This window comes from Halictus rubicundus, chromosome 3 (assembly GCF_050948215.1).
Source record: "Halictus rubicundus isolate RS-2024b chromosome 3, iyHalRubi1_principal, whole genome shotgun sequence".
NCBI lineage: Eukaryota > Metazoa > Arthropoda > Insecta > Hymenoptera > Halictidae > Halictus > Halictus rubicundus.
Window position 1 is genome coordinate 11,209,591 of NC_135151.1, and position 20,557 is coordinate 11,230,147.

General features: G+C 36.0%; 6 protein-coding genes and 1 non-coding gene across 11 annotated transcripts in view; 2 read left to right on the forward strand and 5 right to left on the reverse strand.

Annotated features, from left to right (window-relative positions):
* Window positions 1-679: 679 nt before the first annotated feature.
* LOC143352692 (putative RNA-binding protein EIF1AD) lies at window positions 680-6,646 on the reverse strand. Of its 2 annotated transcripts, none has more exons than XM_076785388.1 (3): window positions 6,536-6,646; window positions 1,281-1,560; window positions 680-970 (listed from the first exon to the last, which is right to left on the reverse strand). In XM_076785388.1, exons 2-3 carry the CDS (start codon window positions 1,545-1,547, stop codon window positions 773-775), a joined length of 465 nt encoding a protein of 154 aa, XP_076641503.1. In that variant the 5' UTR covers window positions 1,548-1,560; window positions 6,536-6,646; the 3' UTR covers window positions 680-772. The 2 variants fall into 2 exon arrangements, with proteins under 2 accessions (XP_076641503.1, XP_076641502.1); XM_076785387.1 differs by lacking the exon at window positions 6,536-6,646 and adding an exon at window positions 5,548-5,686.
* Window positions 1,548-5,541, reverse strand: Tam (DNA polymerase gamma, catalytic subunit tam). The gene has a single exon (XM_076785364.1). It carries the CDS (start codon window positions 5,397-5,399, stop codon window positions 1,698-1,700), a length of 3,702 nt encoding a protein of 1,233 aa, XP_076641479.1. The 5' UTR covers window positions 5,400-5,541; the 3' UTR covers window positions 1,548-1,697.
* Cep97 (centrosomal protein 97kDa) lies at window positions 5,939-12,547 on the forward strand. 3 transcript variants are annotated; one of them, XM_076785366.1, is made up of 12 exons: window positions 5,939-6,042; window positions 6,305-6,456; window positions 6,619-6,777; window positions 7,153-7,254; window positions 7,342-7,538; window positions 7,792-7,875; window positions 7,970-8,265; window positions 9,064-9,261; window positions 9,332-9,937; window positions 10,004-10,136; window positions 10,412-10,631; window positions 10,710-12,547. In XM_076785366.1, exons 1-12 carry the CDS (start codon window positions 6,030-6,032, stop codon window positions 11,286-11,288), a joined length of 2,739 nt encoding a protein of 912 aa, XP_076641481.1. In that variant the 5' UTR covers window positions 5,939-6,029; the 3' UTR covers window positions 11,289-12,547. The 3 variants fall into 3 exon arrangements, with proteins under 3 accessions (XP_076641481.1, XP_076641482.1, XP_076641480.1); XM_076785367.1 differs by lacking the exon at window positions 5,939-6,042 and having other exon boundaries at window positions 6,078-6,456; window positions 9,100-9,261; XM_076785365.1 differs by lacking the exon at window positions 5,939-6,042 and having other exon boundaries at window positions 6,079-6,456.
* Window positions 12,548-12,755: 208 nt separating this feature from the next.
* Window positions 12,756-15,062, reverse strand: Cyp40 (Cyclophilin 40). The gene is made up of 6 exons (XM_076785382.1): window positions 14,666-15,062; window positions 14,392-14,529; window positions 14,015-14,313; window positions 13,760-13,894; window positions 13,435-13,689; window positions 12,756-13,370 (listed from the first exon to the last, which is right to left on the reverse strand). Exons 1-6 carry the CDS (start codon window positions 14,748-14,750, stop codon window positions 13,152-13,154), a joined length of 1,131 nt encoding a protein of 376 aa, XP_076641497.1. The 5' UTR covers window positions 14,751-15,062; the 3' UTR covers window positions 12,756-13,151.
* Window positions 15,063-15,494: 432 nt separating this feature from the next.
* Window positions 15,495-15,566, reverse strand: Trnaq-cug (transfer RNA glutamine (anticodon CUG)). The gene has a single exon. It is a non-coding gene; the product is annotated as a tRNA-Gln (tRNA).
* Window positions 15,567-16,201: 635 nt separating this feature from the next.
* Ndfip (Nedd4 family interacting protein) lies at window positions 16,202-18,673 on the reverse strand. Of its 2 annotated transcripts, none has more exons than XM_076785384.1 (6): window positions 18,511-18,673; window positions 17,934-17,996; window positions 17,716-17,856; window positions 17,507-17,630; window positions 17,254-17,439; window positions 16,202-17,164 (listed from the first exon to the last, which is right to left on the reverse strand). In XM_076785384.1, the coding sequence occupies exons 1-6, from the start codon at window positions 18,535-18,537 to the stop codon at window positions 17,061-17,063; spliced, it is 645 nt and encodes a 214-aa protein (XP_076641499.1). In that variant the 5' UTR covers window positions 18,538-18,673; the 3' UTR covers window positions 16,202-17,060. The 2 variants fall into 2 exon arrangements, with proteins under 2 accessions (XP_076641499.1, XP_076641498.1); XM_076785383.1 differs by having other exon boundaries at window positions 17,934-18,083; window positions 18,511-18,672.
* A 430-nt stretch (window positions 18,674-19,103) lies between these two features.
* Window positions 19,104-20,557, forward strand: part of Ndf (Nucleosome-destabilizing factor) — a 51,709-nt gene continuing 50,255 nt past the window's right edge. Inside the window, exons 1-4 of the mRNA XM_076785381.1 lie at window positions 19,104-19,217; window positions 19,316-19,352; window positions 20,190-20,278; window positions 20,350-20,476. Coding sequence (XP_076641496.1) covers window positions 19,183-19,217; window positions 19,316-19,352; window positions 20,190-20,278; window positions 20,350-20,476 — 288 coding nt within the window. The 5' untranslated portion in view covers window positions 19,104-19,182. The remainder of the gene's footprint in view (window positions 19,218-19,315; window positions 19,353-20,189; window positions 20,279-20,349; window positions 20,477-20,557) is intronic.

The window sequence follows — 20,557 nt, forward strand, 5'->3', positions numbered from 1 at the left end:
AAAATAATCAAAGAGTGTCGTCTTACAATTTTCCACTGCATTTGATCTCGTATGACCTTGAACGAAATTGAACAACCTTCGTATTATAGGTCATTGTATTCGTCTTGAAACGCTCTATCAGAATATAGTTTAAAGAACACATCATTATATTTTAAAAAATAGGGTTGACATTGGCATGTCTTCTACACCTCCAACTATAAAAAAAATTAGTGACACCAGATTATAGACCGTTCAATATTAAACCAAGTTCACCTAATGTATGTTTTTCCATCATCAATAGTAATCAAGATATTCAGGTAACTTGTTTAAGATACACAACTGCGTACAGTTGCAAGTTACATAGTCAATTAGAAACGCTCTTTTCCAGACTCTTTTCGATTACATAAAAATAAACTCGGTTCTGCTTGAGTTAGACAGTACAATAGAAATGTTAATTGACAAAAGGTTCAGTGCGTAGCACACGGCAAAAAATCGTGCCAACCGATAAGATTAATCGGAGACAATGCAACGATAACTTTTTTTTTTTGATAACGTGCATTTACGTCAAACCGACAAACATTTTTCTACCGAGGATATATTAATTATTGCAAAACGTTGTTCTTGTTGATCGATAATTAAATTAATCATTTTAGAGCACCGAACTCCGAAAGTAGATAACGCTGTTCAATTGGTAGTACAATTTAAGTTACAAAAATATTTATTAAATATTTTAGTGTACAGATTTTTTTTGTAGGAATATATGTATATTATTTACAACGTCGTTTTGGGAATATTATGCAGAGTCGGATTCGTCGGAACTCGATTCGCTATCATTTTCTATCCTACCAGGTTGTAGTCTATTTGTATTTACAAAAAGGTCGTCTCCTTCGCTATCACTATCATCTTTATTCCATTCCTTTTGATCCGATCTCTGAGATTCTTCGAACTGTTTCGGCCAACATTTCTGAGATCGATACCACCTTTGATGCTCCTAAAAAATAAATTGCTTTTTTAATTACTCCGTAATAAATGGAATATAACCCTTTGCACTCGAATGGTGGCTCTGAGGCGCCAATAAAAATGATTCAAAGCATTTTTAACATTAGTAAATTAGTTTGCGTTTAATAAATTCCTAAAAAATTAACTTTTGGTATGAGTAGTGTTCAAATTCATATGAATAAAATGAAGAAAGTTATATAGATGGGAAATATTCTAAATCGGAAGAAACACCTTTGGGAAAAGCGGGTTCTGGAGTTAAAATAGCTTCGAGTGCGAAGGAATGAATATTAAGAGGAGCATACCCGTGTTAGTATCTTAACAATCTCTGCCTTGACCTTGTCCCCCTCCGGTATCGGCTCTACGAGTACGAAATCCCCCCTCTTCACCCAGATATTCTTCCTAAACTTCGTCGGCATCGACACGAGATACTGATCTGCATTAGGATCTTCAACTTCGTGAAGATTGTTCCCACGAGATTCGAGTATTCGCACAATAGACTGCGACTCTGTGGGAACACTCAAATCCGCCACCTCCTTAACAACATGTTTGCGTTTGGTTGCTTTGGACATCCTAATCTGCAACCTTAAAGGCAACAAAAATAGACTATTTTCATCTCAAAGAAAAATAAAAATTTCGCGTCATGTGTTAGACGATAATATATGCTTTGGTATCAATTTGGTATCCACTGCAACCAAAAATACTACTTTGACCAAAGAGACTTATAGTGCATCTTTGATCCTAATCTCCCGATCACATTCCTCAAGCTCTTCATCTTTATTTACATCGTGCCAGGGACCAAAGGAGCCTCCAGACTTCTCTATGGTAGCCCATACGTCTAGGCTCTCCCCCGGGGGAACTTCGTATCCATTTTCCAGACCCCGAGAGTTCGAGGGCGTCTTGCAGTTGTCCTTGGACTCCTTGCGCAGGACCGTATCCACCTCCACTGATGTGAAAAATGCCACCGACATCGGAAGATCCTTCATGCCCACTCTCGAGGCGCAAAAGCACCTAGTCAGAAGATTGGTGACGTGCATAGCTAAAGCCGCGTTGTACTTGTACTGCGACGGAACGAGGTACCTAACCTCGTCGTGGAAGGACAAACAGAACCTTATATTATCCTTCATCAGCCACTTCATTGAGACCAACATCAAGTGCAGGAAGTCAACTGCACCGCTCTGAACCACCCAGTTCACCTTCGTGGGCAAGCCATTGCTGTTGGTCTGCGTCTCCAAGGCTCTGGTTAGCCTGGAGTTCAAGAAAGGAGTGACAGGTTGAGGACTCTCAGCGATCTCCTCCAGCCTGTTGAACATAGCTGACTCCGAGCCACCTTTCCACTTGCCTCTGTCAAACATCTCTGGCACTGTCTTGCCAAACATTTTGGCTACCTTGTACGCATCATAGGAGGAATGCTGCACATCATCTATGTCACAGTTGATGTACTCCTCCTTCAACCTGTACACCTTCTTGCCTTTAGTCATGGTGAACATCTTCCTAGACTTAGCCGCAGCCTCTGCGTCCGTCATGGTCGGATTAAACTGCTTCAGGAGTCTCTCCGCAAACTTCTGACCTGCGCCGTAAATTCTAGCATAATTGATAACCTTAGCTTGATTTCTTGATATCCCAACAGCCTTTGCCGTGACACTGTGCATATCTGTTTCGTTCGATTTAGTGCCTATTAAGGTCATCCAACCGAAAGGTGTGGCACCGTGGATTTTTTTATAGTAAGCGTCTCCCAGCATGGATGCAATCCAGAGTTCCTGGCTGTCTACATCGGCTCCGACGATGTTGTACCCTGGAGGAGCCTGTATCATGGCCCTCAGCTCGGAGCCAACGCGATCCTCGTTAGCATTGGATGCAGTCATCCATGTTGGCTCCACTGCGCGCCTTGTTAGCGTCCCCGAAACGACTACCAACGGAATAATCGCCCCATACTGAAACGACTTGGCCGTACCCTTGATAGTGTCTGGCAAATGGGAGTCATCAAACCATACCACAAACTGTGACATAATCCTGTCTCTGTTGTTCCTCCAATAGGAAAGCATTTTGGCGATTTTTAATATCTCTGCCGCACTGTTGTCTGATCCAGCGAGAACATTTTCGGAGAATTTGTTCAAGAAGTCTTTAGCCATGGGATTACCCACGTTGTAGTTCCCTCCGTCCTTGTGTGGCAACTTGAGGAAGTAGCAGCAGTCGTCTATGACTGTGTCGCACCAAACTGCGCTGCCTTTGTAGATTGTACTAATGTCAAAGTCTCCTTTTATCTTCTTTTTCTTGTACCAGTAGTCTGGCTTGTGTAAATTGCTCTCTACGTTTTTATTTAGAGTCGTCATCGTATACTCTGCTTCCTCGGGAGAACGTTCTGCTAATCTTAGAGGACACTGGGCCAAGAGCTGCTTTATAGGTATTTTAGTCTCTACATTTGTGTCCGTGAAAGGTACCAAGATTCCCCAGCCCTTGTCTCTTATGTAGTGCAAGGGATAATGTTCCCATGTGAGATTCAAGAGCTTCGGGACGATTTGCATGGAAGTGCTTATGTTGTGTGGACCTGGAACCCAATTCTCGTCGTTAAGCTTAGAGCAGAGTTTCCTATACCATGCTGGATAGCCTAGCATGTGTGGCATCTTAGCAGGCAAGAGCTTCCTCGTTTCTTTTAAATATCCAAACTCCTTCTCCAAAGGATCTTCCTCGCCCTCATCGTCAGTAAGATATTTCTGCGCGTCAGTCTTCTCTTTTTCTGTATCCGGTGGTACATAGTTCTTTTTAAGATTCGCATACCTTGCCGGCGATTTTAATCTAATATCCTGAGTGCTCCAATCTTCGCTCCACATCCATAGATCTTCTTTATACTTCTCATCGTGCATAAGGCGACACACGGCATTGGCCCTCTGAGCCAGAATAAAGGTAGTTTCATATTTCAAGTCCTCGAACGTAGACTCTGACTCGTCTATGTACTTCTGCCAATTCAAATTCGTGGGCAAGTACGCAGATCCAAGTTCCAGCATTCCTGCCAAGGTAACAGGATGGGGAAATCTTTCCTGGAAAATAGGAAACAAGCAGCGTAACACGTTGTGCGTTGCAGCTACGTCGTTCGCGCAATAGGTCATCAAAGAATTGAAATCATCTTTTATATCGCTTAGAGTACCCTCTATAAATATGTTCCTGGATTCCTTCTCTATTTCATGTCCACAATAAAATTTATGGACCTCTGCCAGGCTGTTTAAAGATGTCTGCATCTGCAAATTCATTTTCTCAATGCTATCTTTCTTCCCACTTAAAAGTCCTCTTTGATAGCTGCTAATTCCACTAATGGATATGTGAAGAGACATCGTGTCGATAAACCTCAGTCCCGTGGGATTTAACCAATACTGTTCTTTGATCTTACTCCTATCGAATGATACGTTATGACCCACTACAATTTTTGGCTTCTTGTGAAAGCTGGTCAGTCTCTCTCCATGTTCCATAGGCTTGCTTTCTATCGGTATCAATTGATCCATAGTAAACTGCTGCCCTTCGAACTGCGTACTTACACCGTCCATTAAGGACTTCGACACCCAACTGTACCATGCTTTATTAGTTACTGCAGTGGCAATTGTCGGTAGAGGCCCCTCTTTCATACAAACTTCTGTATCGAAAATTATACCATCCTCTAATGGATAGTCTACAGGTTCTACTCCATTTGCTGTGTACCTGGTCCAGCCTTCTTTAAATACCCATTGATCCGGCATCTTAGGAACTTCTTTCATAATATCATTAATAATTGCTAAATAAGGTCTAATTTGTGCTTCTCCAATATTATAAAAATGTTGTTCTATATTGTTGCCTTCCAATGGTGGCAACTTAAGATTTACATTTGGAAATCTAGATGCTTCCTCAGTCCTAATCCCATATACATTTAAATTTTCTTTTATTGATGTGATTTCTTTACTGGAACATTCTTCTTGTCTATAGAAATTCTTAAATATCTGTTCATGTAAAGGCTTTGAAAGCATTTGTATATTGATCGCATTAACTCTTGTGTTATCGTCGTGGACTTCCACATTGGTTTTGCTTTCTATGTTCTTTACTTCTGCAGTTTCTACAATGGTACTTACATTGCCGCTATCCTTTGTTAAGATTTTTGCAAGAACTTCAAATGTTTCCGACGATCCTCCACCTTCGTCGCGTATATTTTCTGCATTTGGTGGAAATGTTGAGTCGGAATGCGACTTCTTGGCAACCTCATTTTCATTACTATCATCTCGATGATTTCTTTTGTCGGCACCTTTCAGAGAGGTTAGGATCGTCGAATACTCTTCCACCGAATGCCACTTTCCTTTCCGGAAAACTTTCTTCGTGACACGTTTATAATCGGAAACATCAGCGTTATACTTTGTAGCGGTGGATTTGCAACAATTAGAAATACGTATCACGCAACTTTTCATTTCCAGTTCACTGTTTTCAACTCTGTTGGCGATTTCATAATAAATAGCAATGTGTTCAACACGTGACTCAACAATGCATTTCACAGTGATTTTATTAATGCATTCTTAAAAGCTCATTAGTAATAAACCACATTAAATAAGAGCTTACCTGTTTATTCTTAATACTAATCAGAGAATAGTAAACGTTTCAAGTAAATCGGAAAGTTTAATAAACTTGACGAAGTTATGTATCAAACATTTTAAACTTCAGCGTGTCGCCATGTTAAGTCATCAAACGCGCAATTTCAAAACTTCCCAGCTTCTATACTCATAGATTGATAACAAAATCCGTGCTAAATATAAACGTGACAATATTTTCTATAAAATCTATTAATATCGGAAACACCTATTATTAATAGAAAAAAAAATTAAAATTTATACGTCGCATGCAAGTACGATAGCGTAAAAGCAATTAAAGGAAATACCTCGATAAAATGCACACTGGTGGGATTAATGAGATTAAAAGATCGATAAAATAAAGAAAATTATTGCTTTGATGGATTTTTTAAACATCACCTAATTTCTGTTGCGTATATAGCACAGTGACCACGACGACATCTTCGTAGCGTCTGCCAGTTTATTGTGTTCATCATGGCTTCGACGGGTTAGTGTAAATTTAACATATATTTTATGATTTTTCAGGACTATATCATGATAAAAACGTTTTAGATGTTTTCAACATGTTCTCGTTTTTCACGATGGCAATTATTGGTTCGGTGTACGCGTAAAAACAGCATAATTACGTTGCGGTTTCGTGGTTGTCACATTTGACGTTTCTCGTCGTGTGTCGCGTGGAAACTTCTGCGAGTTTCTTCGACATTTCATCGGTTTAGCAATGGTAATGGTGGAATCGTTTCTTTCCGTAGAATCCTCGACCTGCGAGACACTTGATTTAAGCGGTCAGGGACTTAAAAAGCTCTCCCGTTGTCCGTCGGATGCAGATATCAGTACATTGATCTTAGACGATAATGAGCTCCAGCGTCTCGATAATCTTGATTCTTATCACAGAATTACGAAGGTAATGCATTTAAACGTAGCAACTTAAGCGTACAATTTGTTTCTGTATATTTTCACGCTAAAGCACAGTGTCATATTACGTATCTCTTCCATTGACATGTTAACAGCTACATGTTGTGCGACAAATAAACCTCACCCACTACTAACAAATGTAAAATTTCAGCTTTCGATCGTAAGAAACCAATTGTTACGGATGTATGGTGTATCAAAGTTACATAATCTCGTAACTCTGAATTTAGCGAATAATGGTATCTTAACCATAGAAGGCATTAAGGATATGATAAATTTAAGAACTCTTTGCTTAGCTGGCAACAATATAAAGGTATACTTATTTACATACTTTGCTCTTATGGTAGTGATTCGTTTACTGCAACAATGACATAACTTGAAATTTCCATAACGTTAACACAAATATAAAATATATATAAAAAACCCTACATTTCATAAATGTTTTTGATGTAAACTTTTTAAAAATAGTGTACTCCAGTATACATTACAAAATAAATGAATGAAATAGCTATTTTTACGTAAACATTACTGTAGAAATGTGTGTGAGTGTTAAATAAGAATATTATATTTATACTACCGTGTGTTATTGCTACAAAAATATAACAATTTAGAACACTGTTGCAGTAAATGAGCAATATTTCGGTAGAATGATTATATAAGTTTGTTAATGTTACATTAATTTGTATAGTCTATCGAGCATTTACAAACAAACACAAAATTGGAGCATCTAGATCTGTCTGAGAACAGCATCAGTCATTTTTCAGACATTTCGTATTTGAAAAATTTAAAGGTAATATTCTTTTCGATTTATAGTAATCGATCTTTTCATTTGTGTTAGTTGGGAGTGTATTAACAATGAATTGTCGTAACATTTTAGGAACTTTTCTTGCATAATAATCGCATTATAACATTGCGGCAGTGTGAACGCTACTTACCCACTTCGATAGAAACATTTACATTGGCAAATAACAACATTACTGATTTGAATGAAATGTCACATTTAGCTAATCTGAAAAATTTGATCCATTTCTCGATTGCCCATAATCCATGTGTCAGTATGGCAGGTAATAGTATGTATCCTTTTTACTACATTATATATGTTTTATATGTCCATCTAGATATTAGAGATGGATTAGTAGCGTACCGAAGACGTTCTTTTACATATAGACAAAAGAGATGTGATATTTTAATATATTCAGTATTATTTTAGAATTACTCTTTCTCATAAACTATCATGCTTGTAGAAAGCTACACACAAAAAGAAAAATGTTTATACTAACAGTAGACTTACAGCTATAGCTTATTCTTCTTAACAAATAGCTAATAGTGGGTTTGACTATCGTCCTTTTGTTATCAATTGGTGTATGAGCTTAATATCGATTGACGGCTATCCTGTTGATCCTATCGAAAGGTAGGTCTTTCTTTCGAAGATACTGTAAGTACTTATAATGTAGTGGTATGTTGGTCTGAACAGTCGAAATTGATTTGAAATTATGGCCACTCAGTTTAAAGGCAGAGTGGCTATATTCTCAGGGACGCGGTAGACAATTCCGTGTTGGTGAACATGCACTGCTTGCTCAATACTTAGCGTCCGTCTGCCCTCTCTCCGGTGAATCGCTCGAAAACGAGACCGACAGGAAGCTTAGGCTGATTCTGAGTAAAGCGCAGCATCATCAGCAGCAATTGAATCAACAAAGCGACGCTGGAAGTGTGCACAGCTTGAGTAGCGTCGGAATGAGTCCTTCACCGGCCACTAGGCGTAGACTTAGTCATATCAGGACAAATTCACCTAGACGTGCCAGTGAGTCCAATTAATCCTTTTAAGGTTCTCTTAATTTCTTCTTCGTACGATCAGGAATCAAATTTCTCTCCATTTCGATCTGTAATCGTGGACTAGCAGTGATGTACACTTTCCAGTCGTCATGCACATTATACATGTCCTAGTTATAATGTGTTTTCTCTAGTTGCGCCAATGTTGACATACTATGAAGATAAATGCTTACAGTCACCAAAATTTTATGAAGCAAAGTACTGTGTGTGCCATTCACCTTGTAAAGGTATCCAAAGTCAGAATGAGGATATATCACATACGGCTATAACTGCGTTATATGGACATGTGTACAAATCTGAGACTGCATTACTATGCTAAAAAACAGCTCGAGCTAAAAATCATGTTAAACAATTTCTGAGAAATACTGTCTACACACTACGAACGAATTTCACCTTAGATTAATGCACATGTTTCTGTCTCTCATGCCTAGTATGTAGTATGTTTTTACGAATTGCTTTTTTAAGCTTATAGCGCTAACGACTTTGGAGAATGAAAGATAAAACGATGTTATGATAACAATGCTAATTAGAGGATTTGGTTAGCAAATTATTCATTTGACGATTTGGAAATACATTTCACGTAGTTCACAATTCTTCTATTGTTTCTCTAGTCTTTAGTCGAATATCATTTGCACGCTTCTGCTAGCAGAGCTAGCCCCAAACAACATGAGCATAACAAAACACACCTATCTACTTAAGAGACAAATTACAAATATAATATTTACATATATATATATATACATATATAAAATGCATGATACTTAATTAGGTACCTCGAGAAATTCATTAAGAATACGATCTCCAGACAGGATGATAGCTAGTTGTCACACTGATGCCATGGTTTCCTCGTGCCACACTCTATTGAACGAAGATCACGAGACATTAATGACTCAAAGCTTGGATCCGAATATGCTGTGCAGCACTTTGAACCATAAGATGTTGAATAACCCTGTGTCAACTATCGAAGGTAGATCAAGAGCAAACGTAAAGTTGTCAATTGTTATCTAGCATTTATAATAATGATGATTGGTTTGCAGAAACATCTAGTCCTCTGCAGGCTGCGACGAAATTGGTACCAGTTCCAGAATCTTTAATGAGTCCAGACTTTCGCCCACCGTCTGGTCTGTCACGTGTGCTGGCGAAAACACCACCAAGTAAATTAACATCACCATGTCAGATCACGATGCCCTGTAAACCCATGACCGACGGAGATGGCAAAGCCATTCCCATAATAAATACAGTGAACCCAATGGCAAAAACGAGTCTCAGCGCTATAAAAGCGAACGCACTTGTAAAAAGTAACTCCGCGACCAATTGCAACATTGGCAAGCCAAGTATTGCTAAGCCTGTCGTTACGAATCCTAGTAATAAATGTCCGCATAGCGTGAAGATTAATAACTATGTTCAAAGTAAAACGTTACCGGCACGACGAAGTACAAAGAATTCGCCAAATCTAGGTAGAAGCATACAAAGGCCGAAAAGCGCTAATGATAAACTTAAAAGTAGTTTAATTAAGAAAAGTGGAGACGGGGACGCAGGTAATGCAACCCAGAGTAGCGACGAGGATAGCGAAGTGTGCCAAGCGAAATTGGATAGTATTCGCAACAGGGCCATCCAGAGAAGACAAGAAGATAGTAACAAAGGTAAGAGGTTTTTCAGAGGTGTCGGAGAGTTTTCGGTCGTTGTTATGTCTTCCATTTTTAAAGCAGATCAAGATGAGGCTGAGAAAGCAGCGATATGCATCCAAAGGATGTGGCGAGGCTACCATACTAGGAATCTTAATAAAAAGGCAACTAACGTTCTGAAGACTATCGAAATGACGAGGTCGATTAAATATATCCAGTACGATCAGCGTTTCTGTATTATTAGACTGTGGATTTTTGTGCAAAACGAAAACTGTCTGTACTAATTGTCAGATACAGGAGCTACATAGACGTTTATTTCTTTTCTTAGTTATTTTATGGAGTAAAAAACAATACAGCAGAATTTTTAAATCCTTTAAATGTCTTCACTATTTTGCATTTGATCTACACATTTTTATTAAGTGCATAAAATCTGCAGTCTATTTTTTTATCAATTGATTAATTACAATGTTGCATGACTCATTGATCTTTTAGAAAACTTTCTACCGACATGGAGGCCACTAGAACAGCTTTAGAGAGCGAGCATAAATTGCAGCTATTACAAATGCAAGCGATTAATGCATTATGGAAAAAAGTTGTTAGTCTGCAGCCTAGTAGTAATCGAGAGTCTGCGAATAATGAAAATGAAAATCTAACACAGAATGCACGTGTTGTAACCAATTTAGCGCGGACGTGTAATTTATTGCATACTCAGGTAATATATGAATTACGCGATTGTAGTTTATTTAAACATTTTTATTGAATAATTTTGACGAAATCGATTCGCGTGCAGGTTCAACAATTACAAGATTCCATGTCAGAGATAAAACGATGCATGTCGAATATGCAAACGAAACAAAATCTGATTGACAACGCTGTCGCAACTCAAACTGAAATTTCTGCTGTTCATACACCGGCAGGCGAAGAGAACACGTTTCCTTACACACGAGCGCACAGACCACAGACATTGCCAATTCATCAAACGATTCACGAAGGCAATGAGAACAAAAGTTTTGCATCGAATCTCATTGACAGCGTGTTAAAGAAAGTCTCCCAGTCCACCGATACAACGGATGATGAGGTCAATACCGATATATTGAACTCTAACGATAATCCAGAATTAATAAATTCAAACGAACACGCGGACATGTTCAAAAGCTGTGAAGAGATTGGGGATCCTGAGTTTAAAGATGTAGCCTGTAGCGACGCGACGAAAGAATACGATGTAATCGATAATACCGTCATAAATGGCGAGGTTTGCGAGGAAACATTGTGTAAAGAGTTGCACAGTTTAATCGAGACGGAAATTACGTCGGAAAATGGCCAAAATCTTGATAAGGCGGAGAGCCCTGAAGAACTTGAGATAGAATAAGTTTAATTTGCAAAAATTAGTACTCGAGAAAGTGAAGGTGCAAAGTCATAAGTTTGAAATAGAAGTAATGAAAAAGAAATTACGAATTACAGCGAACAGTGTTTAACACAGAAGCGAAAAACGATATCTAACTAAAAATGCTCACTGTACATAAATTACAAAATAGCTTTTATCGTATTCCGACAACAAAGTTTTATGGTTTTAGTCGCATGTATTTCCTACAGTTTGTAATGAAGAAGGATGTGATATACTTTGATCTTGAATAAGTTCGAAAACTTTCCGAGATAAAGAATTAAAAGCTGAACAAATACCAGTCGCATAATTTAAAAAAAAAAAAGAAAAGTCACACCGCTAAACAGTTTTATCATGTATCGTCGTACATCGTGGTTATTGAAGCAATTTTGAAAAATTTTCCGTCCACATATCTGGCTCCTGAAAATTTCATCGATGTACAAAGTGTGTATTAATAACGTTGCGTATCGTAAAAGAAAAAACTTTGCCCCTTCTTAAAATGACGAAAAATGTTATTGTACAGGATGAACAATGCGCTTGGCATCAATACATTCCAATGTCATTCGTCAGTTTCCAGATCGAAATACCTGTAGAATCATAGAAGTGAATTTTGATATATAAATGCATTCCTTGTAAGTGGCAGAAGAATTTTCAGTTTTGTTAAGATGTTGCCTGAATAACATTTCTATAGGTAATTATTCTATTTATTTTCTTATTTATTTATTTATTTATTTTGCTATTTCTTTAAGAGATGCGAGGTCTAGAGAAAAATGATAGTACTGGAGATGGTAGTTAGTAACAGAGTCATTTTTAATCTAGTCACTGCAATAACTCATATGCTTGTAACTGCTGTAGATAATTAACTAAAACTTGTTACATAGGTATACAGTGTTATTAAAACAAAGAAACAGAATACCTTTCAACGAAAACCAGATAATTAAATTGTTGAAAAGAACCGTGAGTTTTTTAATTATAACAAAAAAAGAGAGATTGCATTTAGCGACCTTTCATATGTGCGTGAACTTTACACGTCTGTTTTTTATTTACAGTATTTAGCTATAAAAAGAACTCACGTTCTAGGATTACTACTGTAACGCAAAAAACTACATATGAGCTCCTACTAAAATAATACCATAGTATTTATTTTGTGTGGCATGTTTTTGTCATGTGTCGCATAAAACATTTTAACACTCAGACTTGTTAAAAACTTGATATAAGTGTTCAATAAATGAGTTGCATACACAGAACATTGGATCACAATTTGTTTCATATTGTTTCTTTTTTTTTCTTTGCTGAAATTAGGATTAGTCTTTATTGTTCGTAAATTGTTTTTTAGTTAATGCAATCGGACGAAATGTTAATCTATCTCATATGAATTGTGGGGATATAATCGTTCTCGTTGGAAATATATCTAAATGAAAAAACGATAAGGATGTTCAAATTATTGAAAAGTAATTACTGTAAATACCTGAGCAATATATTTATCATAACATAGTATACGCAACATTACAAATTTCTTTTACATAAGAAAATATGCGTTTCCACATCATCTTGAAAATTTTACGTCAATTCATTCTGTCCATAATAAACTATTAATATTAAATGATATATTAAAACATATATCATATATGACAAGTTTAAAAAATACATTAAATATTATTTCTAATTTATACCAAAGTTGCTACTACAAGAAGATGTAAATATAAAAAATTGTTATATACTACTGTGTTGGTTATACCAAACAGTGCAACTTTCTACTCTACCTTGTCTTCAAAAAAGTTGGACAATAATAACACGAACGCCCTGTATAATTTTTGTATATTTACAAATCTATTAAAAAATACTTTGGTTTCATTTGAACATTCTTTGACACGATGCTTTCTCAATTACTAGATACGAATTCATCACTTTTTTAACCTTTTCCATTTCCGCTAAGATATCTTTGTTATTAGGAGCGCCTTGAAGTGCTTGTTTTAAATCTTTTAGGCCTAAATCATATTCATTCAACCCCATGTATGCTTGACTTCTACGAAACAATGCTTTACTGTTGTTCTTATCAATCTGCAGAACCTGTGCGAAAGATCGATGTTAATAAATAATACAATTACATTCTGAATACTCTGTAAAATCTTACTTCTGTGCATAGCTTCAAAGCTTCGCGGTGTTTCTTTTTCTTTAATTTAACAGCTGCTAAATTAAGTAGTATGACTATTTTAGTATTAGTCATCGGATCATCAGAAGAATCTGGTTTGTCCACCATTTTATTCATCCAATTATAGTAACGTAATGCTTTTTTATATTTTCTACCTGCATCCACATAATTTTTTCTCGAAAAATAATAATTTCCTGAGTCTTTTATCTTCCCGATAACTTCCATAAGATGCTTGCTCTGCAAGTGTACAAACACTATTAGAAAAGTTCCTCCCGAAGGATAAATCTTCTTCCAACATAATACTCACATCAGTTTTTTTCGTGTCTGTAATATCATCCCAATCCTCAGGCCATGGACAGAAAACATCCTCCGTACCATCATTTTCCTCCAAACCCCAATCTTGACCTGGCTTGATCTCTCCACAGTCAGTTATATATATTTTCTAAAGAAAACAAAGCATTGAAAACAAATGCTCTCCAAGAGAGATACAATATATTCATAATATTCGATAGTATATTCAAATCTTTAGAAACATTGAAGGGTAGAAAATTGCATTTTTTACCTCAGTCGGTACATCCTTCACTGTAGGGACATGAGATACTTCGTGAACAACACCCATACCTTTTAAAACTTTCCCAAAAACTACATTAGTATTATCTAAATGTATACTGGGTGAAATCGTAATGACAAATTGAGAACTGTTGCTATTGGGAACACCCTTGTTCGCCATACTCAACAATCCTGCAGATGAGTGGGATAGTGTAAAATTTTCATCGTCGAATTGTGGTCCATATATGCTTTCCCCACTTGTTCCATCGAATTTTATTATATCTCCACCTTGGATTATAAACTGTGGTAATACTAAGCACACAAATGTCGTATCATAATGTGTATTATCTTTTGTATTACCTTCTCAAAAATTACTGCAATTTGTTATACCTTTATGGAATACCGATCCTTTGTAGTGCAATTTTGTCCCATTAATCCCAATACCTCTTTCTCCGGTGCACAGTGCACGGAAGTTCTCTGCTGTCTTCGGTACAACATCCTTGTACAGCTCTATCACCACTCTTCCAACTACGTTACAGTAGCGTTTATATGACCAATAGTATTAAAAAAAATAAATTTCGTATTAATAGTTATAAAACACAATTTTTTATGAAGAAAAATTAGTTCTGCTCCAAAATGATTGTAACCCTATGTTATTATTTACCTTTCTCAGACTCGATAGCTAAATCCAAAAAAACGATCGGATTATCTTTATTCTTAGGACCTTGATTCTGTGGTGAATCTTCCATATTTTATTTAGTATATATCCATCTATGAAATTGTTTTTCACAATTTTGTTTGCCTGCTCAACTACTATAATGAATCATTAATGTGGTGCTGCCCTCTAATATGCGTATACCATTTGAGTGATCTTACAAATCATTCATTTGTAAAAACTATTACACTGTTCAACAGCAACTTATCGGTAATCAATAGATTATTATAGATTTTGATATGAATTGTTTTATTTTATCGATTGAAAATGGAATCTGAGTTGTAACTGTTTTAAAAGTGGCTTCCGAAGGAAGAGGGGAAAGTTGGTCAGATTTTATCTCGGACCTTCAATTGTCAATTGTTAAAGTAAACTAAAAAATATGCGAGAATTAGTGCGATATATGCACTTTGGACTCTGTCAATATTGCTTACGCAAGTTTAAATTTTTATAATGATATAAGAAAAGAATCGCCTATATAAGCCTAAAGAATCGCTCTATGCAAGAAGTATTAGATTTTATAGTCAAGACAGAAAAAATGTTAAAGCTTAAAATTTTATGTTTATTTTAGATTGAATTGTTTAAAAATTAAGAAATTTAATTCCGTACTAATATCAAAGCTCATAAGATTTGACTAGTTATGAGAAGGCAACAAAGTTAAAATTTATTCGACAATATTATTTACAGCTTTAAATGATTAATTTTAAAAATAGAATATTATGAACTAATACGAATATTTCTTTGTTTTGTCTAAAAATTACGTAAAGTAAAAAAAAAGTCAAGGTCCCACCGAGATTTGAACTCGGATCGCTGGATTCAGAGTCCAGAGTGCTAACCATTACACCATGGGACCTCTCAAGAAGTCGCTTTATCAATATTGTATTCAACGTAAAAAATCTATAAGAAAAAATTATACAGTCTTATTTTGATTAGTGTAAAAACTTCAGAACTAAAACGCTATATTAGCGATGTTGCTTATATCGTGTACGGACATTGTTCTTTGATTTCTTGCCACTAACGGCGATCACAGAAAAAGATAGCGAATAAAAAAGTGCATCAACATCAGCGCATTGGTGAAAGAATACTAATTCAACGGCAAAACTTTTTTAGTTTTAATTATTTTTTCATAAAACTTTTACTAACATATTTTTCACATTTTTATGATTAAAATGACATGAAACGACTTTTTAAAATTTTTATTAGACCCACACAAAAAAGTTGTAAAAAATTTTATTACGCGCCGTCCAGGAAAATTAATCCTTCCAGCTTCTCAAAAAAACTTAGATCATTTGGTGTAATTTTTAAAAAGTTATTCTGTTTTATAGGGTATTTTACAATTTCGCGCGAGGCACTATACATCGAAACATTAGTGTAGTCCATAAAATTACGGAAATTATTGACAACTTCAAACTTTCAGCTGTTACTAGTCGCTCGACCTTGTAGTCCATTTAAGTTAATAGTGACAGGAATAATACATTAACACAGGTATAGATAAAAACGTAAGACATACTAATGTTTTTGTATTGTTGTAATAAGTATATAACAATGAAGTTTTTGATAGTATAACATATAATGTATATCGCTTTGCATTACTTTCTTAAATACATTTATATGTGTTTGTACATATACACATATATACATACACATGCACATATATATAGAGATATATGTATATATTTTGTATGATTAACTTATACCATTAAATTCAATAAGAATTTCCTCTTTATCGTAATATACAAACAAGCGATTCGGATTATCAATACACAGATCATGTATAATCAAAATTCTAAAAGCTTATCTAACGCTAGAGTGTATTACACAATATCACTATTAGAACTTTTACACTTTGATACCTGTCTGGAAACAGTGTTTATACGCTCTTCTTTTTATTTTTCCTTCAAAATAAATTTTTGTACTTGTAACATCAATTTTATAAGTAATGAACTTACATACGTGTCTCGTATGTAAAGAAGCGATTCAAGTTTAATCGAAACAATGGACAAATTAACAATAGTCCTTATCAAAGAATCACCAACGCTATTTGAGCAATTAAAATTTACATTTTATGTGATGTTTATGTGATGATAACACATAAAATGATGTGCAAAAATCATTTTTCTTGATCGTCATTTTACTCTTGTCTCGTTTATTTGGTTTTACAATTACGTGAATTTGGCAAATAGTTTCAATAATTTCATTAACTTCGTTTTCTAGTAATCGAATAATATGGTAGCCAATATAAAGTATTATTTTCGAAGGGTGTGGTTATATATTGTACAAATACAACCCCAAATAGAAATACTGTTTCTTCTAAAGCCAAGTTAGATAAAGGTGCAGATTTAATGGCTTAATAAAAGAAGAGTAAGCGTTCCTGAGCGCTTCCAGGCAACAGTCTCCATCCACGTTTGATGTTTAAGTATTGAATAATTGCTCGTGCACAAATCAATACTCCTGTAATTTAAAATACATTATTATTATTTTTATAAGATCAATATTTTTAGTTTACACTATTCATTAACACTATATCAAAAAATACATACCAAATCCCATTATCAACCACCACAGCCATGAATTTTCATGAGAAGCAAGGTCAGTGGAATGTTTCACAATCAATGTCCATTTTGTCAATGACAAGCCAAAACCAGACAGTGCTCCGTATCGAGATGCGATTGTGTGACAGAAGCACATCAATAGTAGAAATCCAATCCAATTAAATAAAAATGCAACTGTAACAAATAAGGAACAATTTATTTAAGGCAGTGTCTGCTGAGGTGAATGGACATAATAACTTACTCAAAAATGCTGTAAAGAACATAAAATCGGTACCAAGCAAGCCACTTTCTGGATCTCCCTCTGCAGCTTCAGTGTCTATAGCAAGGATTGTTAATGGTTGTTGTGGTGCTCTAATGTTTCCAGGCTATGAGAAGAACATAAAATAATGCATTTTGAATCCTATTTTGTGCTATTAGCTTCTTCAGATAAATATGATCATATTGGAGTACCATGTGTATTTGAGGATGGGGTTCTCCCTGTAAAGTTTTCTCACGTTGCACTTCCTCGTAACTAGGCAATTTGGTAGCTACTTCATAAGGAGGCGGAGCTGAGAAATCTGCTTTGGGCGGAGGTATTTCTTCCCCGTCAGCCTATAATAATAATCAATGAATAACAACCTGCCCTATGCAACTATATATCCATAATACTTAATAAAAATTAATCGTACCATTCTACATTCGTTCGAAGTTTGTGCTGCAGCAATGTTTCCCGAATGACTCAGTATGTCATTCTGCATAACAGATAAAGACACAGTTAAAGTAGGTATCTCATTTTGATGGGATGGTTCCCCATTGGAATCATTGTTTGTTTGTGGAGGCTGAAATCGAATGACAAATACTTATTTAGAGGATGAGTCACTGGCAAATGGGTGAAACAGTTTGATAAGGATGCGTATATCAGCAATTAGCAGGGAAACAGAAACTTGACTTTATAGTTATACAACGCTCAGGTGATTAAAACGATGCAACGAAGTGAAACAATGTTTTATTTAATTTCACGCATAAGATCGCATTTAAACGAACAATCGACAATCGGCTGGAACAATGTTTCCTCGAGACCTGTTCGTGAATGCACGTGTACGATTTGCGTCATAATACATGATAATATTATTTTGCCCGTGTAATATACGTTTATCAAACAAAAGATGCTCGGCAGTCGACAACCGATTGTAAACCAATCAGTAGTCTTCAAAATATTAGATACGGAAATTATGTGTCGTGATCAGTGCTTTGTGCGAAACATACCATATTGTAACGAATATTATTATCCATTGCTCGCACGGAATACTGTGAAAACTACTGTGGAAAATGCTGTATTTATCCGTAACGTTGCTTTCTAAGCCAGCAAAAGTTCTTACAATCGATGGCTGACAGCTGGCTAGGCTGTACCGTCGTGACGGCAGACTTCGTCAGATTGTCACGTCTATTATTTCTATTACTTTTCGCAAGCCATTCATATCTATAATTAGCAAACAATAATACCAACGTATTGACACATCAGATTCTATATTTCTCGTGTTACAATTTATACATTTCAATTAAATTTAGTATAATTCAAGGATCAGACTGTAATATAAATGCCGATTGGCCGCCAGCGATTTGTCGTTGAAAACCAGCCCGTAGGACGGGAGTTTAACGAACCGGAATCTTCCTATACCGGAAACACAAGATTTATAATTAATGATTCACGAATATCACGATTTGTATAAAATACGGTATAATTTAATCAAGTAGTTAACGTATGTATTTATTTAGGATCGTCGGTTTAAATAATAAAAATGTAAACGATGAAAAGGGGCGCTCGCTTGACTTACGCGTTTTGGTGGGGGTAATTTGGATCACGTCGTCATGCACAAACGACGCTCTACTCGTCAGTCAGTCGCTTGCCGATCGTGACAGAAGACGGAGTGTTTTATAATGTCGGAAGTCTTCAAACTGGGTGATCTAGTATGGTGCGTACTTACAATGTGTTGATTATCGAATGTTTCTCATAGAAGTAGTGGGATCCGTATTCCAGTGGTTACTAATCGATTGTTTTGTGGATTTTCAGGGCGAAGATGAAGGGATTTTCGCCTTGGCCTGGCCGGGTAAGTGCTAGTTGACTGCTAACGGTTCCGCGTTAACTACACTTTGCTTTGGCTGTACGCGCCACGAAGTCAAACGCGGCCATCACATTTGGCGGGAACATGTCCCCCCGCAGCTTACCGTGTTTTCTTTTTCGAATCGCGCGTTCGCGAATCTCGTTCTATTCACTTATCGACGCCACAGTTGGCCCGCATTGCATATCTCCCGCCACACCCGACCTTCGAATTCAAATTGGCGCGCAGGCTACGAAAATATAACCTAAATTACGCTCCGCGATTTCATAACTTTTGCCACGATGTTCTGAGACCTACCGAAACTTTCGTGTTTACATTATGTATTCTTAACGCCTGACGAACTATCCTACCTTTTTTATTTCGTTTTTGAAACTCGACATGTAGATGTTTAATGTTGTCCAAGCTCTCGGAAACGAATAGTCGCTGAACGTAGTTCGCGCGGTAACTACGATTTGCTTCCTGTACAAATAAGTTCGGATTGAATATTTCGATCTGATTATCGTGGCACGTTTAGTTGATTGTTTTATTTCGTATGGCCAAATTAGTAGCGAGTAGATATTGAAAATATCAACACTTTGATTATTAGTATTATTGGTATTTGAATTTGGAGTTTATAAAAGTTGTGTAATTTTCAAGATGAAAAAACAGTAGCTTATTTTATGGAAAGTATTTTGCGTGAGACAGTAATTTCAAACATGAAATACGTAAATTACAAAATGTTTGTTTCATTATTTTTCGAAAGTATTGTTGCTTCTTCATTTAAAATTTTTGTTATTAAGTAACATATTCCGAACTAAAATACTAACTTCCCCATGGCATCTTAAGGTGTCAAATCCTTCAAAGGACTTAAAGAAACCGACGAATACTAAGAAGGGGCCAGTTCAATGCATATTCTTCTTCGGAACAAATAATTAGTAAGTTTGAATAATGTATTTCAGCTTACATTTTCCATTGCTACTGAAACTTACCATAATATTTCTTATAGCGCATGGATTGAGGAGTCCAATATAAAACCATATCTTGAATATAAAGAGACTCTTATAAAATCTAGCAAGGCCGGTGCATTCAGAGATGCAGTAGAGGCAATAGAAGAGTTTATTGCCAACGGGGAGGTAAGTTGTTTAACAATCAGGATACACGGATTTTATATATGTTTACCTAACTATTATGAAAGAGAACGTTTTGATAATAAT

Bases quoted from the DNA above. Each gene is read 5' to 3' on its own strand.
- Tam (XM_076785364.1), bottom strand. From the start codon at position 5,399: ATGAAAAGTTGCGTGATACGTATTTCTAATTGTTGCAAATCCACCGCT.
- Cyp40 (XM_076785382.1), bottom strand. From the start codon at position 14,750: ATGGAAGATTCACCACAGAATCAAGGTCCTAAGAATAAAGATAATCCG. The intron at 14,314-14,391 runs GTATAACAAATT...TTGTGTGCTTAG, and splicing joins AGGATCGGTATTCCATAAAG to TATTACCACAGTTTATAATC. The intron at 13,895-14,014 runs GTAAAAAATGCA...TGTTTTCTTTAG, and splicing joins TGAAGGATGTACCGACTGAG to AAAATATATATAACTGACTG.
- LOC143352692 (XM_076785388.1), bottom strand. From the start codon at position 1,547: ATGTCCAAAGCAACCAAACGCAAACATGTTGTTAAGGAGGTGGCGGAT. The intron at 971-1,280 runs GTATGCTCCTCT...TTTATTTTTTAG, and splicing joins TTGTTAAGATACTAACACGG to GAGCATCAAAGGTGGTATCG.
- Cep97 (XM_076785365.1), top strand. From the start codon at position 6,274: ATGGTAATGGTGGAATCGTTTCTTTCCGTAGAATCCTCGACCTGCGAG. The intron at 7,255-7,341 runs GTAATATTCTTT...GTAACATTTTAG, and splicing joins CGTATTTGAAAAATTTAAAG to GAACTTTTCTTGCATAATAA. The intron at 9,262-9,331 runs GTAGATCAAGAG...ATTGGTTTGCAG, and splicing joins CCCTGTGTCAACTATCGAAG to AAACATCTAGTCCTCTGCAG.
- Ndfip (XM_076785383.1), bottom strand. From the start codon at position 18,537: ATGGATAATAATATTCGTTACAATATG. The intron at 17,857-17,933 runs GTACGATTAATT...TTATTATTATAG, and splicing joins CTTCGAACGAATGTAGAATG to GCTGACGGGGAAGAAATACC. The intron at 17,165-17,253 runs GTATGTATTTTT...TTTAAATTACAG, and splicing joins GTGGTTGATAATGGGATTTG to GAGTATTGATTTGTGCACGA.